This window comes from Muntiacus reevesi, chromosome 3 (genome assembly GCF_963930625.1).
Source record: "Muntiacus reevesi chromosome 3, mMunRee1.1, whole genome shotgun sequence".
Classification (NCBI taxonomy): domain Eukaryota; kingdom Metazoa; phylum Chordata; class Mammalia; order Artiodactyla; family Cervidae; genus Muntiacus; species Muntiacus reevesi.
In genome coordinates, this window is record NC_089251.1 from 205242041 (window position 1) to 205257521 (window position 15481).

At 37.3% G+C, this 15481-nt stretch overlaps 1 protein-coding gene across 1 annotated transcript in view; it reads right to left on the reverse strand.

Annotated features, from left to right (window-relative positions):
• The window catches only part of DPP10 (dipeptidyl peptidase like 10), a 707061-nt gene that overhangs the window by 17570 nt on the left and 674010 nt on the right, over positions 1-15481 (reverse strand). Inside the window, exons 20-21 of the mRNA XM_065927825.1 lie at positions 5567-5761; positions 4568-4622 (exon numbers count right to left, since the gene is read on the reverse strand). Coding sequence (XP_065783897.1) covers positions 4568-4622; positions 5567-5761 — 250 coding nt within the window. The remainder of the gene's footprint in view (positions 1-4567; positions 4623-5566; positions 5762-15481) is intronic.

The window sequence follows — 15481 nt, forward strand, 5'->3', positions numbered from 1 at the left end:
ATTGCATTAGAACCTAGAAAGTTAGGTCCATGAGTCAAGGTATATTGGACATGGTCAAGCAGAAGACGCCAAGAGTAAACATCGATATCTTAGGAATCAGTGAACTAAAATAGACAAAAATGGGTTAATTTAATTCAGATAACCATTATATCTATTACTGTGGGCAAAAATCCCATATAAGAAATACTGTAGCCCTCATAATCAACAAAACAGTCTGAAATGCAGTACTTGGTTGCAACCTAAAAATGACAGAATGATCTCAGTTCTTTTCCAAGACAAACCATTCAGCAACACTGTAATCCATGTCTATACTCCAACCACTGATGTCAAAGAAGCTGAAGTTGATCAGTTCTATGAAGACCTAGAAGACCTCCTAGAACTAACACCAAAAACGACATCCTTTTCGTCATAGAAGATTAAAATGCAAAAGTAGGAAGTCAAGAGATAATTAGAGTAAAAGGTAATTTGGGCCTTGGAGTACAAAATGACGCAGGGCAAAGGCTAATTTAATTCTGCCAAGAGAATGCACCGGTCAATAGCAAACACTGTTTTTCAACAACACCAGAGATTGTTTTAGACATGGACATCACCGGATGGTCAATACCAAAATCAGATTGATTACATTCTTTGTAGCCAAAGATGGAGAAGTTGGATACAGTCAGCAAAACAAGACCTGGAGCTGACTCAGATCATCAGCTCCTCATAGCAAAACTCAGGCTTCAACTAAAGAAAATGGGGAAAGCCACTAGGCCAGCCAGGTAAACTTAAATCAAATCATATGCATACACAATGGAGGTGACTGATAGATTCAAGGGATGAGATCAAGGAAACAGTGTTCCTGAAGAACTATGGACATAGGTCTACAATATCATACAGGAGGCAGCAAACAAAACATCCTGAAGAAAAAGAAATGCAAGAAGTCAAAGTGGTTGTCTAAGGAGGATTTCCAAATAGCTGAGCAAAGAGAAGAAAAGCAAGGGAGAAAGGGAAAGGTACTCCCAACTAAACGCAGAGTTCCAGAAAGCATGGAGAGACAAGAAGGCCTTCCTCAACGAACAATGCAAAGAAAAGAGGAAAACAACAAACAGAAAGCATAAGACTAGAGATCGCTTCAAGAAAATTGGAAATATCAAAGGAACATTTCATCAAAGATGGGCATAATAAAGGACAGAAATGGCAAAGATCTAATAAGAGTAGATCAGATCAAAAAGTGATGGAAAGAATACAGAGAATAACTGTGCAAAAAAGATTTTAATGGCCCAGATAACCACTGTGGTGCAGTCTCTCACTCAGAGCCAGACATTCTGGATTGTGAAGTTAAGTGGGCCTTAGAAAGCACTCCTTCTAATAAAGCTAGTGGAGGGGATGGAATTCCAGTAGAGCTATTTAAAATCCTAAAGATGATGCTATTAAAGTCCTGCACTCAATATGTTAGCAAATTTGGTAAATCCAGCAGTGGCCATAAGACTAGAAAAAGTCCATTTTCATTTCAGTCTCCAAGAAGGGCAGTACTAAAGAATGTTCAAACCAGCAAACAATTGACCTCATCACCCATGCTAGTAAGGTTATGCTCATAATCCTTCAAGGTAGGCTTCAGCATTACGTGAACCAAGAACTTCCAGATGTTCAAGCTGGTTTTAGAAAAAGCAGAGAAACCAGAGATCAAATTGCCAATGTTTGCTGGGTCACAGACAAAGCAAGGGAATTCCAGAAAAACATCTACCTCTGTTTCATTGACTATGCTAAAGCCTTTGACTGTGTGGATCATAATAAATAATGGAAAACCCTTAAAGTGATGGAGATACAAGACCATCTTACCTGCCTCCCAAGAAACCTGTATGCAGATTCAGTTCAGTTCAGTTCAGTTGCTCAGTCGTGTCTGATTCTTTGTGACTCCATCGACCGCAGCACACCAGGCCTCCATGTCCATCATCAACTCCCGGAGTTTAGCCAAACTCATGTCCATCGAGTCAGGGATGCCATCCAAACATATCATCCTCTATTGTTCCCTTCTCCTCCTGCCCTCAATCTTTCTCAGCATTAGGGTCTTTTCAAATGAGTCAGCTCTTCACATAGAGTGGCCAAAGTACTGGAGTTTCAGCTTCAACATCAGTCCTTCCAATGAACACTAAGGATTGATTTCCTTTAGGAAGCACTGGTTGGATCTCCTTGCAGTCTGAGGGTCACTCAAGAGTCTTCTCCAATACCACAGTTCAAAAGCATCAATTCTTTGGTGCTCAGCTTTCTCGATAATCCAACTCTCACATACAAACATGATTACTGGAAAAACCACAACCTTGACTAGACAGACCTTTGTTGGCCAAGTAATGTACCTACTTTTTAATATGCTGTCTAGGTTGGTCATAACTTTCCTTCCAAGGAGTAAGCGTCTTTTAATTTCATGGCTGCAATCACCATCTGCAGTGATTTTGGAGCCCCCCAAAATAAAGTCAGCCACTGTTTTCACTGTTTCCCCGTCTATTTCCCATGAAGTGATGGGGCCAGATGTCATGATCTTACTTTTTTGAATGTTGAGCTTTAAGCCAACATTTTCACTCTCTTCCCTCATTTTCATCAAGAGGCTTTTTAGTTCTTCTTCATCTTCTGCCATAAGGGTAGTGTTATCTGCATATCTGAGGTTATTGATATTTCTCCCAGCAATCTTGATTCTAGGTTGTGCTTCCTCCAGTCCAGTGTTTCTCATGATGTACTCTGCATATAAATTGCATAAGCAGGGTGACAATATGCAGCCTTGATGTACTACTTTTCCTATTTGGAACCAGTCTGTTGTTCCATGTCCAGTTATAACTGTTTCTACCTGACCTGCATACAAATTTCTCAAGAGGCAGGTCAGGTGGTCTGGTATTCCCATTTCTTGAAGAATTTTCCACAGTTTATTGTGATCCGCACAGTCAATGGCTTTGGCATAGTCAATAAAGCAGAAATAGATGTTTTTCTGGAACTTTCTTGCCTTTTTGATGATCCAGCAGATGTTGGCAATTTGATCTCTGGTTCCTCTGCTTCTTCTAATACCAGCTTGAACATCTGGAAGTTCACGGTTCACATATTGCTGAAGCCTGGCTTGGAGAATTTTGAGCATTACTTTACTAGCATGTGAGATGAGTGTAATTGTGTGGTAGTTAGAGCATTCTTTGGCATTACCTTTCTTTGGGATTGGAATGAAAACTGACCTTTTTCCAGTCCTGTGGCCACTGCTGAGTTTTCCAAATTATAAAGCAGAGATAATACTTTGCTGACAAAGGTCCATATAGTCAAAGTTACCGTTTTTCCAGTAGTCATGTATGAATATGAGAGTTGGACCATAAAGAAGACTGAACACTGAAGAACTGATGCTTTTTAACTGTTGTGTTGGAGAAGAAAGACTCCTTGAGAGTCCCTTGGACTGCAAACCAATCCAATCCAAAATCAAACCAGTCAATCCTAAAGGAAATCAGTCATGAATATTCATTGGAAGAACTGATGCTGAAACTGAAGCTCTGATAATTTGCCCACGACAGAGGATGAGATGGTTGGATGGCATCACTGACTCCATGGACATTAGTTTGAGCAAGTTCCATATGATGGTGAAGGACAGGGAAGCCTAGCAGGCTGCAGTCTGTGGGGTTGCAAAGAGTCAGACACAACAGAGACTGAACAACAGAACAAGAGAGTAAATCCTGAGTGCCCATTTTAAGGAAAAAAAAAATGCTTTTACTATTTAGTTTTGTATCTATATGGGATAACTGTGGTTGTGTAATCACTCAGGTCTGACTCTTTGCGACCCTATGGCCTGTAGCCCACCAGGCTCTTCTGTCCATGGGATTCTCCAGGCAAGAATACTGGAGTGGATTGCCCCTCCTACAGTGGATCTTCCAGACCCAGGGATCTAACCCACATCTCTTTTTTCTCCTGCATTGGCAGGTGGGTTCTTTACAACTAGTCCCACCTATACTTTAATAGAAAATTATTTTAAAAGGAAGTAAATATCATACAAGAGCACAGCTATATAATTATGAATTCTGGTTATCTTTTAGTCTCTAAGCTCTGTAGTCTTTGCCAAGTCTGTGGTCCTTGTTCCTTCTTTGGATGACAGGCTCCTTCAACAGATTTACATGACTGATTATCTCTTGTTATTTAAGTATCCACCTAAATATCACTTAAATCAGAGGGGCCTTACTTGATCACTCAATCTAATAACATTGTGCCTTTCATCCATCAGTTTTTCTTATTTTGTTTTCCTTAAAAGACATAGTACCAGATGAAACTATGTTTTTAATTTAGTTGTTTACTTTCTCTTTCTCCTCTCTAGAAGATAATCTTCATGAAAACAGATTCCTTGTTTTCTTTTTTTGTCCTACTGTTGCTCTATTTCTAACACCAGTTAGAGATACACAGTACATAGTTGCTGAGTTAATAAATAACTGAATTTATATCATATTAATTACAACATTTCATTTAAAGGATAATAGAAATTATAGTAATATGAAGAGAGTAATTATACAAGTATACATAGAAACAGGTATACATAGAAACAGGTAATGTACGCACACATATTTCTACTGTTTACCTTTCCAAAAATGCTTAATCTTTTGGAGTCAATGTATGGCTGTTTCAGTAAAAATCTGAAATGAAAAAAATTATAGTTATATCTTCTTGAGTTAAATGAACCATGGAAATTCATTCTTAGCCATAAGGAAAAACAAAGACAAAACAGAAGTCAAACAAGAACTGCTTTAGTGGTTAGAACTCTGTTCATATGGAAGGGTACTATAGACCAAAATCTTGCTTCTCAGAGTAGTGGAGCAGTTTGGGTGTCTCCCCTGTTAGCTTGTTACAAATGCAGAATCTTGGGTCCACTACAGGCCTACTGAATTAGCATCTACGTTTTAACAATATCCTAGCTAATATCTATACGCTGTGTTAAAGAACGTATTAGCTTTCTCAGTTCACATTTTCTCGCCCATGTGGGAAAGGTATCTGTGAAAGCTCAAGAACTGTAATTAACTGGGAAAATAATAGACATTGTGATTACTATAAATAAATAATATTGTAGTTTATTGAAGGTCTCTCCCATTTCACAAATCCAAAGTGAATTCTAACTCTAGAGGGGGATGTATGATAATTCTTTTATTATATCAATGAGTGTGAAAGATACTTGAAAAAATAGTCTATATCAGGGGTCCCTTTCCCCAGGCCACAGATTGGTACTGGTCCATAACCTCTTAGGAAGTGGGTCACACAGCAGGAGGTGAGAGACAGGTGAGTTAGTGCAGTTTTATCTATATTTATAATCGCCCTCTCATTATTAACATTAATGCCTGAGCTCCACCTTCTGTCAGACCAGTGGTGGCATTAGATTCTCTCTGGTCCATGGAAAAATTGTCTTTCATGAAACCAGTCCCTGGGATCAAAAAGGTTGGGTCTATCTAAAAAGGCTGGTCTATCTAATTAACCTAGAAAGTTGTCTAATCGTTAAGACATAAACCTCTTGGCATTAATAGTATTATATATCACATACCTAGCTTTCACTATAAGACGAACAATAAGAAGATGTACACCTACTTACTTCACAGCTGCTATTTGGTCCTTTACTTCCACTGAGCCTAATCGTCGATGAATCTCTTGCAAAATTTTCAGGCCCTGAAATCCACTTCCTCTGCCATCAAACCGTGCAATGATGATGTTATCTGTGTCAACAAGTACTGAATCCCAGTCAATATGGAACTTATCTGTTACCAGCTGGCCTCCTGGTTCTTCATCCCTGAAAATACCGATACATTGACTCAAAACAAGAGCAATTAATAATGCAGTAGAAATCTAAGTTTTCTTACTTATTAGCTGAAAAGACCCATGTTGACTATTAAAATTTCAGGTAATTCTTGGTATTAAACCTGAAAATATAAATGTCATTTCCCTTTGTAAACTTTTGAATGGAAAACTCTTGAATGAAATGAAAATATAAAACAGAACTTAAAACTATTCATGAGAAACTATTTTAATTCATTTTGAAAACAGAACAATGAAAAATGCACACACCTTTCATAGAAATTTCTAAAGGATGATCATGAAGTTGACATACAGGCCCTACTTTATTGGATTTCTTACAGTGTTTTAGAAATGTCTTACAGAGGGTATACAAGGGGTAAGAGATCTGATGGAAAGCAAGATCAGTCATGGACGCTTAAAAATAATTTAACAAGAGAGGTACAATCCTAAAGCATATCAGATTTAAAAAGAAACACTGCATTAATATTTCCTGAATTGTTTCTTGTGACAGAATTCTCACTGAGAAGAATTTAAGCAAAGAGTGAGAAAAAGATATTTCTCATCTCTAAAGCTCACAACAAGAAAAGGAAACAGAGGCACATATGTTTGAAAAATTTGAAAGCTAGAAGTAAAGAAGGACACATAGATTATAAAGCTTGAACATTCTCTCCAGAGGGAAAAGGTGATACAATTTTAAAATGTCACATTACAGTAGTATTTACAACTTATTCTCTTTGGAATACAGAAAGGTTAAAAAAAAAAAAAAGAAAAAAGCAGACTCTCATAAAAATCAGTGGGTTGGGGAAGAAGTTGAGAGGGGGGTTCAGGATGGGGAACACATGTACACCCATGGCAGATTCAAGTCAATGTATGGCAAAACCAATACAATGTTGTAAGGTAAAATAAATAAATAATCTAAATTTAAAAAATAGAATAAAAATAAAAATTAAAAATTTATCTAGGTCCAATGGCTTCTCCAGTGGTCCAACGGCTCAGAAGTAAAGAATCTGCCTGCAATGCAGGAGGTGCGGATTCATAGGCTACAAACCAGAAAATTCCACCCTACAACACTCCCTTGTAAAGACACCAAACTTGCCTTCAAGTCTATGCAAATATATTGCTTAGAAGCACTAAAATATACCAATGCACAAGCTAATCCTCATTAACAAGTTTTGAGGTTATCAGGTTTGATAAAGAAAAAACTTCTGAGCAGCAAGTGGAACTAAGTAGATGCAGAGGTTGAGTGGGACCTAAAGAGGAAACAGGGAATAGCGCAAAATGTCAGACAACTAAATGTATTGAATGCCATTATGGGATGAACTGTGTCTCAAAAGCTGTATGTTGAATCTGTAATGTGTACTATCTCAGAGTCTGACTGTATAATGCTTTCACAGCAGTGATTAAATTGAGATGAGGGCTATTAGGCTGAACCCTAATCTAATCTGACCTGTGTCCTTGCAGCAGGAAATTAGGACACAGAGAGATCCTAGGGGCGGGCATGCACAAGGAAAAGAACATGAGGACAGGATGCGAGAAGGCAGCCATCTGCAAGCCAAGGAGTGGTCTCAGAAGAAACAGTACCTGCTGAACCCTAGCTTTTGGATGTCTAGCCCCTAGAATTAACAATGAAATAAATTTCTGTTGTTTAAGGTACCCAGTCTGGTATTTTGTATGTCAGCCCTAGTAAATTATTGCAAAGACCTTTGAGATCGAATCACTTAGGATCCTTTGTCTAATGTTATAAACTATCCAAAGTTTCTTAACCTTTCTGGGGAGGCAGCTGTCTGTTGAACGACTACTTATTGCATGTGTTCTAATTCCTACATTGTAAATAACGTGCGCCATGGATAGGTTTTAATTATGACCTACTCCATCCCTTTGTAATTCACACATTTCAGAGTGATTACATGATCCAAGCCTAGATCTGTTTTGTCCTCCTGCAATGTTTACAATCTTTATCTCTTTTATAAAATTTAATTAAAAAAATTTAATTCATTTAATTTTTGCACAGTTAGCTCGTGGTCAGATTATTAGGAATTATGACTAAACATCTCTACATTCTTTTCCTTAGAAATTCAATCGACTAATTCAGACTTAAGTCTAAAATTGGTTTTTTTTTTTTCCACATTTCCAGATGATACTGATATAACTTGTCTACCAGTTGAGAAATGGCATGAATCATCATGCGTAGCACACTTTCTGGTACATGGAGAACATAGAAAATGCTTGCTGAACTAGATGCTTTTAGGGAAAGTAGACTCATGTAAAGTTTAAAATGAAAGGACCTTGAAAAGCTTAATAAATCCTGCATTTTGAAGCTTGGAGATTTATTGAGAATATCAGAAAGCAAAATATGATTCACAGAGAACAAGATACAAGGATTAACTTCAACATTTAAGCTCAGTAAATACATGACAGTTTAAGTCCCAGCTTCACTCTGAACATAGATAGGGGAGATATAGATAGGGGAGATACTAAAACACTAAGACTTAGTTTCCTTATCTTTAATAATGGTAAAGTACTGCTGTGCTTTCCTCAAAAAATGTTTAAGCATTAAGTGGCATAATGTACTTGAAAAATATTTTGTGAAATATAGCAAGCAATGCAAAATTACTCTGTGATTTATTGAACATTTTTCAAATCTATGATTAACAAATGATTGAAGAATTTTCAAGGGAAAGACTCAATTCCTTACTCATGCTTGCAATATCAAGAAAATAAAGTTTCACTCCTCTGCTCTGCTTTCTAAATTGCCATTTTTAACTTCAACCTTGCTTCACCTGCTTTTAATGTTTGAACAAAAAATGTCATCAATCCACTATCAGTCAATAATTTTAACATATTGCCCTGATTGGGTGTGTTGTTCTTTCTCTTTTGGTGCAGAATACAAGTATATCTATTTCAAGATTAATTCTAAAAGGACATGGATTATGACGGCAACCATTGTCACAGACTTGCAGGAGTAAAGGGAAAATTTTTCACAAAGTATTGATCAGAAAATACTAGAGTTTACTTATACAAATTAGGGCAAGAAAATATTACTTATTTGAGGCAGCAATGGCAAAATACATGGAGGTAAGGATGACCATAGGAATGTACCATAGACCAAATCACCTATCATGTAATAAATGGATACTACAACTTGCAAGTGTGCTGGCCACACAGAATTGGTAAGTTTCATTTGCTTCCTCTTTGATTTTTTTCTGTCTGCCACATCTTTTTTTCCCAACACTTTTGTTTTACTCTGTCTCAGAAATCCCCGGGGCCTCATATAAAGACCAGCGCTTCAAGGTTAAGAATAGACATATACAATTTTGTTGAAAGCTTAATGAAAAGAGAAACTCAATCTGTTTCAACTAGTGAAAAGTCCACAGCAGTACTAAATGTGTCCACTTCCTAACACAGGAAGCAAAATCAAATTAAGATTAAAGTTTTCTTACAAGTTAAGGTCTTCAAAGGCAGACTTTGGCATCTGTTTTAACAGTAATACATTGAACAATCAATCAGTGGTGTCTGTTTAGATGAAAAACATGCATTATGAGTAAATAATTAAAAAGCTAATCAAAACACACAAAATTCAATAGACCTTTAAAATGGCAAAACAAGCTACTTCTTTATAACATAACAAAACATCATCTACGTCAAAAAGTGAATTAAAGTGAAGAGATTTGTTCAGAGTACATGTTTGTCAGATTCACATGGTGCTATTTGAATTCATGAAAAGAGGTGAATTCAGAAGAGAGAGATTTTGGTCCTGACTTTGTTACCATTAACCCTGGCAATAATATATTCTTTTTATTTATTTATTTTTCATTATAGAATAGAAAGAAAGTGCAGTCACTCAGTCATGTCCGACTCTTTGTGACCCCATGGACTGTAGCCTGCCAGGCTCCTACATCCATGGGATTTTCCAGGAAAGAACACTGGAGTGGGCTTGCATTTCCTTCTCCAGGGGATCTTCCCCACACAGGGCTCGAACCCGGGTCTCCCACACGGGAGGCAGGCTCTTTACTGTCTGAGCCACCAGGGTTGTAAATAGTTAAAATCATGTAGAGTGCATTTTAAAAAGCCTTTTCTTTACCACTAAACTTTTGGCTAGAATAAATAGGAGGCAAATATTAACCAGTGAGAGCACTTTCCACAAGAGATCTATTGAATGGCAGAATTTTTTTTCCCCTACACCACAGAATTTCAAAACTGCTACATGGGCATCTGGGTATCTATATCTATTGGGTTGTGGAAGAAGGGAACACAGGGAAAATTGCTTGTAGTCTTAGTTCTTTTCTCTTTCTAGGCATAGAATAGATCCACTTGAGCTGCATAAGTGCTAGATCAGAGTGGGTTCACTGTCAGCTGGGTTGCATTTTTATTTTTGATATAGTAAAATAAAAAAGAGTATAAAAGAAGGATAAAGAACAGAATGGAACACATGATAAGAAAAAGGAAACTGATGCTGTGATGTGTCACAGTAAATTCTTAGGGAAGATGAATAGACAAGACTTTTGATTTTGTTCTTTGGGAGAGAACTCATTGCACAATAGAATATGAGCTCAACATAGGAGTAAACTAGAGTGAAACAGTTTTGTCTGGTCTTAATCTGAAATTTATGTTATAGAAATTTATAGTCTGTGATGATACAGTTGCAATGTAAGTATATCTAAAAGCTAATGAAATTTGTTATTTTTCAAGCAATATATACATGAAAATACACCCATTGGTCAAGGGCTTCTTGGTCAGTTACCTCTATTTCTCACTTTGTCATCCATAGATTTCCTCTCATGGAACGACTATCTTATAGGCAGTTTGGCAAAATGAGTTTTCTTCTATAGTCATTATATTATATAAGAAAAAATATTATTTTTCCCAGTCAGAGAACTGTTTCTTGTCCACATTCGCATCTTCTTCCATTAGGAAAATAATATTATAAATTTCATATTTCTGATCCCTGGTTTGTTTACAAATAATTTTGCATTGAATTACATTGAATTACATGTCCATGGTGTTACAACTAGGGAAGCATTTGATATTCAGTTCAGTTCACTCAGTTGTGTCCAACTCTCTGTGACTGCATGGACTGTAGCAGTCCAGGCCTCCATGTCCATCACCAACTGCCGGAGTTTAACCAAACTCACGTCCATTGAGTCGGTAATGCTATCCAGCCATCTCATCCTCTGTCATCTCCTTCTCCTGCCATCTTTAATCTTACCCAACATCAGGGTCCTTTCAAATGAGTCAGCTCTTCACATCAGGTGGACAAAGTATTGGAGTTTCAGCTTCAGCAACAGCCCTTCCAATGAATATTCAGGGATGATTTCCTTTAGGATGGACTGGCTGGATCTCCTTAGAGTCCAAGGGACTCTCAAGAGTTTTCTCCAACACCATGGTTCAAAAGCATCAATTCTTCAGTGCTCAGCTTTCTTTATAGCCCAACACTACATCCATACATGACTACTGGAAAAACCATAGCCTTGACTAGTTAGATCTTTGTTGGCAAAGTATGTCTCTGCTTTTTAATATGCTGTCTAGGTTGGTCATAACTTTTCTTCCAAGGAGTAAGCATCTTTTAATTTCATGGCTGCAATCACCATCCACAATAATTTTGGAGCCCAAGAAAATTAAGTCTGCCACTGTTTCCACTGTTTATCTATTTGTTTTAAAGTGATGGGACCGGATGCCATGATCTTACTTTTCTGAATGTTGAGCTTTAAGCCAACTTTTTCACTCTCTTCTCACGCTTTCATCAAGAGGCTCTTTAGTTCTTCTTCATCTTCTGCCATAAGGGTGGTGTCATATGCATATCTGAGGGTATTGATATTTCTCCTGGCAATCTTGATTCCAGCTTGTTCTTCATCCAGTCCAGTGTTTCTCATGATGTACACTGCATACAAGTTAATTAAGCAGGGTGACGATATACAGCCTTGACATACTCCTTTCCTATTTGGAACCAGTCTGCTGTTCCATGTCAATTTCTAACTGTTGCTACCTGACCTGCATACAAATTTCTCAAGAGGCAGGTCAGGTGGTCTGGTATTCCCATCTCTTTCAAATTCTCCCAAGTTTACTGTAATCCACACAGTTGAAGGCTTTGGTATAGTCATACAACAGAAATAGATGTTTTTCTGGAACTCTCTTGCTTTTTTGATGATCCAGTGGATGTTGGCCATTGATCTCTGGTTCCTCTGCCTTTTCTAAAACCAGCTTGAACATATGGAAATTCACAGTTCATGTATTGTTGAAGCCTGGTTTGGAGAATTTTGAGCATCACTCTACTAGTGTGTGAGATGAGTGCAATTGTGGGGTAGTCTGAGCATTCTTTAGCATTGCCTTTCTTTGGGATTGGAATGAAAACTGAACTTTTCCAGTCCTGTGGTCACTGCTGAGTTTTCCAAATTTGCTGGCACATTGACTGCAGCACTATCACAGCATCATCTTTTAGGATTTGAAATAGTTTAACTGGAATTCCATCACCTCCACTAGCTTTGTTCCCAGTGATTCTTCCTAAGGCCCATTTGACTTCACTTTCCAGGATGTCTGGCTCTAGGTGAGTGATCACAACATCGTGATTATCTGGATCATGAAGATCTTTTTTGTACATTTCTTCTGTATATTCTTGTGACTTCTTCTTAATATCTTCTGCTGTTGCTAGGTTCATACCATTTTTGTCCTTTATTGAGCCCATCTTTGCATGAAATGTTCCCTTGGTATCCTTAATTTTCTTGCAAAGATCTCTAGTCATTCCCATTCTATTGTGTTCCTTTATTTCTTCGCACTGATCACTGAGGAAGGTTTTATTATCTCTCCTTGCTATTCTTTGGAACTCTGCATTCAAATGGGAATATCTTTCCTGTTCTCCTTTGCTTTCCGCTTCTTTTCTTTTCACAGCTATTTGTAAGGCCTCCTCAGAGAGCCATTTTGCTTTTTTGCATATCTTTTTCTTGGGATGGTCTTGACCCTTGTCTCCTGTACAGTTTCACAAATCTCCTTCCATAGTTCCTCAGGCATGCTGTCTATCAGATCTAGTCCCTTAAATCTCTCTCTCACTTCCACTGTATAATCATTAGGAATTCGATTGAGGTCATAGCTGAATGGTCTTAGTGGCTTTCCCTCCTTTCTTCAATTTAAGTCTGAATTTGGCAAGAAGGACTTTATGATCTGAGCCACAGTCAGCTCCCAGTCTTGTTTTTGCTGACTGTATAGAACTTTTCCATCGTTGGCTGCAAAGAATATAATCAATTTGAATTTGGTGTTGACCGTCTGGTGATGTCCATGTGTAGAGGCTTCTCTTGTGTTGTTGGAAGAGGGTGTTTGCTATGACCAGTGTGTTCTCTTGGTGAAACTCTATTAGCCTTAGCCCTGCTTCATTTTGTACTCCAAGGCCAAATTTACCTGTTACTCCAAGTGTTTGATATGGACAAGCTTATTTATGCATCTAACCAGACTCCATCTTACAGTTTCTAAGCCTGTGTTTCTGGTGGTGAGTATATTGCTGGGAGAAATATCAACAACTTCATATATGTAGATGACACCACCCTTATGGCAGAAAGAGAAGATGAACTAAAGAGCCTCTTGATGAAAGTGAAAGAGGAGAGTGAACAATCTGGCATAAAGATCAGCATTCAGAAAACTAAGATCATGGCATCTGGTTCCATCACTTCCTAGCAAATAGATGGGGAACCTGTGGAGACAGTGGTAAATTTTATTTTTTTGGGCCCCAAAATCACAGCAGATGGTGACTGCAGCCCTGAAATTAAAAGACGCTTACTCCTTGGATGAAAAGTTATGACCAACCTAGACAGCATATTAAAAAGCAGAGACATTACTTTTCCAACAAAGGTCTGTCTAGTTAAAGCTTTGGTTTTTCCAGTTGTCATGTATGGATGTGAGAGTTGGACTATAAAGAAAGCTGAGAGCTGAAGAATTGGTGCTTTTGAACTGTGGTGTTGGAGAAGACTCTTGAGAGTCCCCTGACTACAAGGAGATCCAACCAGTTCATTCTAAAAGAAATCAGTCCTGAATATTCATTGGAAGGACTGATGTTGAAGCTGAAACTCCAATGCTTTGGATACCTGATGCGAATAGGTGACTCATTTGAAAAGACCCTGATGCTGGGAGGGATTGGGGGCAGGAGGAGAAGGGGATGACAGAGAATGAGATGGTTGGATGGTCTCACCGACTCAATGGACATGAGTTTGAGTAAACTCTGGGAGTTGGTGATGGATAGGGAGGCCTGGCGTGCTGCAGTCCATGGGGTCTCAACGATTCAGACAAGACTGAGCGACTGAACTGACAGACTGACTCTAGAATTTAATATTGACATTAAGACATATTATCTATAGATTGTGAAGAACTAGGTCTAGTCTGTTCAAGAATAATATAAAAAGCAATGATCACCTGCTCCATTTCCATTATCAAGATTAAATGCCACTGACTTGTCTTAATTATTTCATGGGTATTACAATATGAGTACATTTTACATCCACTTAAATGAGGAACATGAACAAGAATGAAGAAAAGCAGAAACTTAAAATTTGACTCTCCTTACACAGCAAAGGAGTAATAATGACTTTGTGAGACAAGTGCTAGCTAGCTCTCTTGTCCAAACACTTTCAGTAAATGTGCTATCTTTAAGTGAAATGGGTATATATTTGGCGTGAACAAGTGCATATTCAAATAATGTCATAGAAATTTTGAAATATATGTCTTTACTCTTGGGAAGTGAAACAAGCTTACTTCTAACAATCTCATCTGCTTAAAAGTCTATGAAGCCACATAATAAGTAAAGAGATGAAAGAAGTCCCATAAAGTGAATTCTTTGATCAGAATTTGAAATTATATGAAATAATGTGGACTGAGTATTTGATCTTTCATGTGGACCTTCTAGTAACTTACTCCAAATTTTTGGAATTTTTACTTTACACCAAACCATTAACATGATACAGGTGGAAAATATTACATTCCAGAGGTTATTATAAACTGTTAAGTGGAAGGAACAAAAGATCATATGATTTTGGTTTTAGAGACATCTTTATTGATTCTGGACAGCATTACTGATAGTCTTCCAGTGATAATTATCATATAATAGGATATATAGGTAGACTACTATGCAATAGAAAGAGCAGAGCTTTCTGGTCAGAAAAGTAAATGAAAAATACCTTGAGTTCAAACCCTAATTTTGTCCTGTTCATGATCTTGGATTTATATATTATATAAATTCTTGGTTTCCTTGTGTTAAACTGAAGACAATTATATTTATCTCACTTGGTTTCTGTAAAGATTAAAAATGGTATTTATACATCCTTAGCATGATGTCCCTTGTACAATAAGCAATAAATAGTAGCTATTATTAAATCCTATTACTTTAAGAAGATAATCCCAATAAGCAAAAGAGAAATAGTGAAAAGATAGTACAGAAACCAATTATTTAGCTTTATGCAGAAAGATTTTAAGGAAAATAAGAAGCTCATCTTATGTTTTTCTGAGAGGGAAACTAAAACTGCAGAGAAATTTACTCTACCAAAAGTCTAATTGTAACAAATTATAAACTGTCAGATCATTTATTTCCTTCTTCTTCTCTACTATGACATGTCATTCCCGATGACTAACTTAGGGTTGATTAATTTCTTTGTTTATTCTAATTCATGTGTTCCTTCATTCATATACTCACTCATTCACTCTATCAATATTTTATGAATATAAATACTGTGTTAAGGCAAGA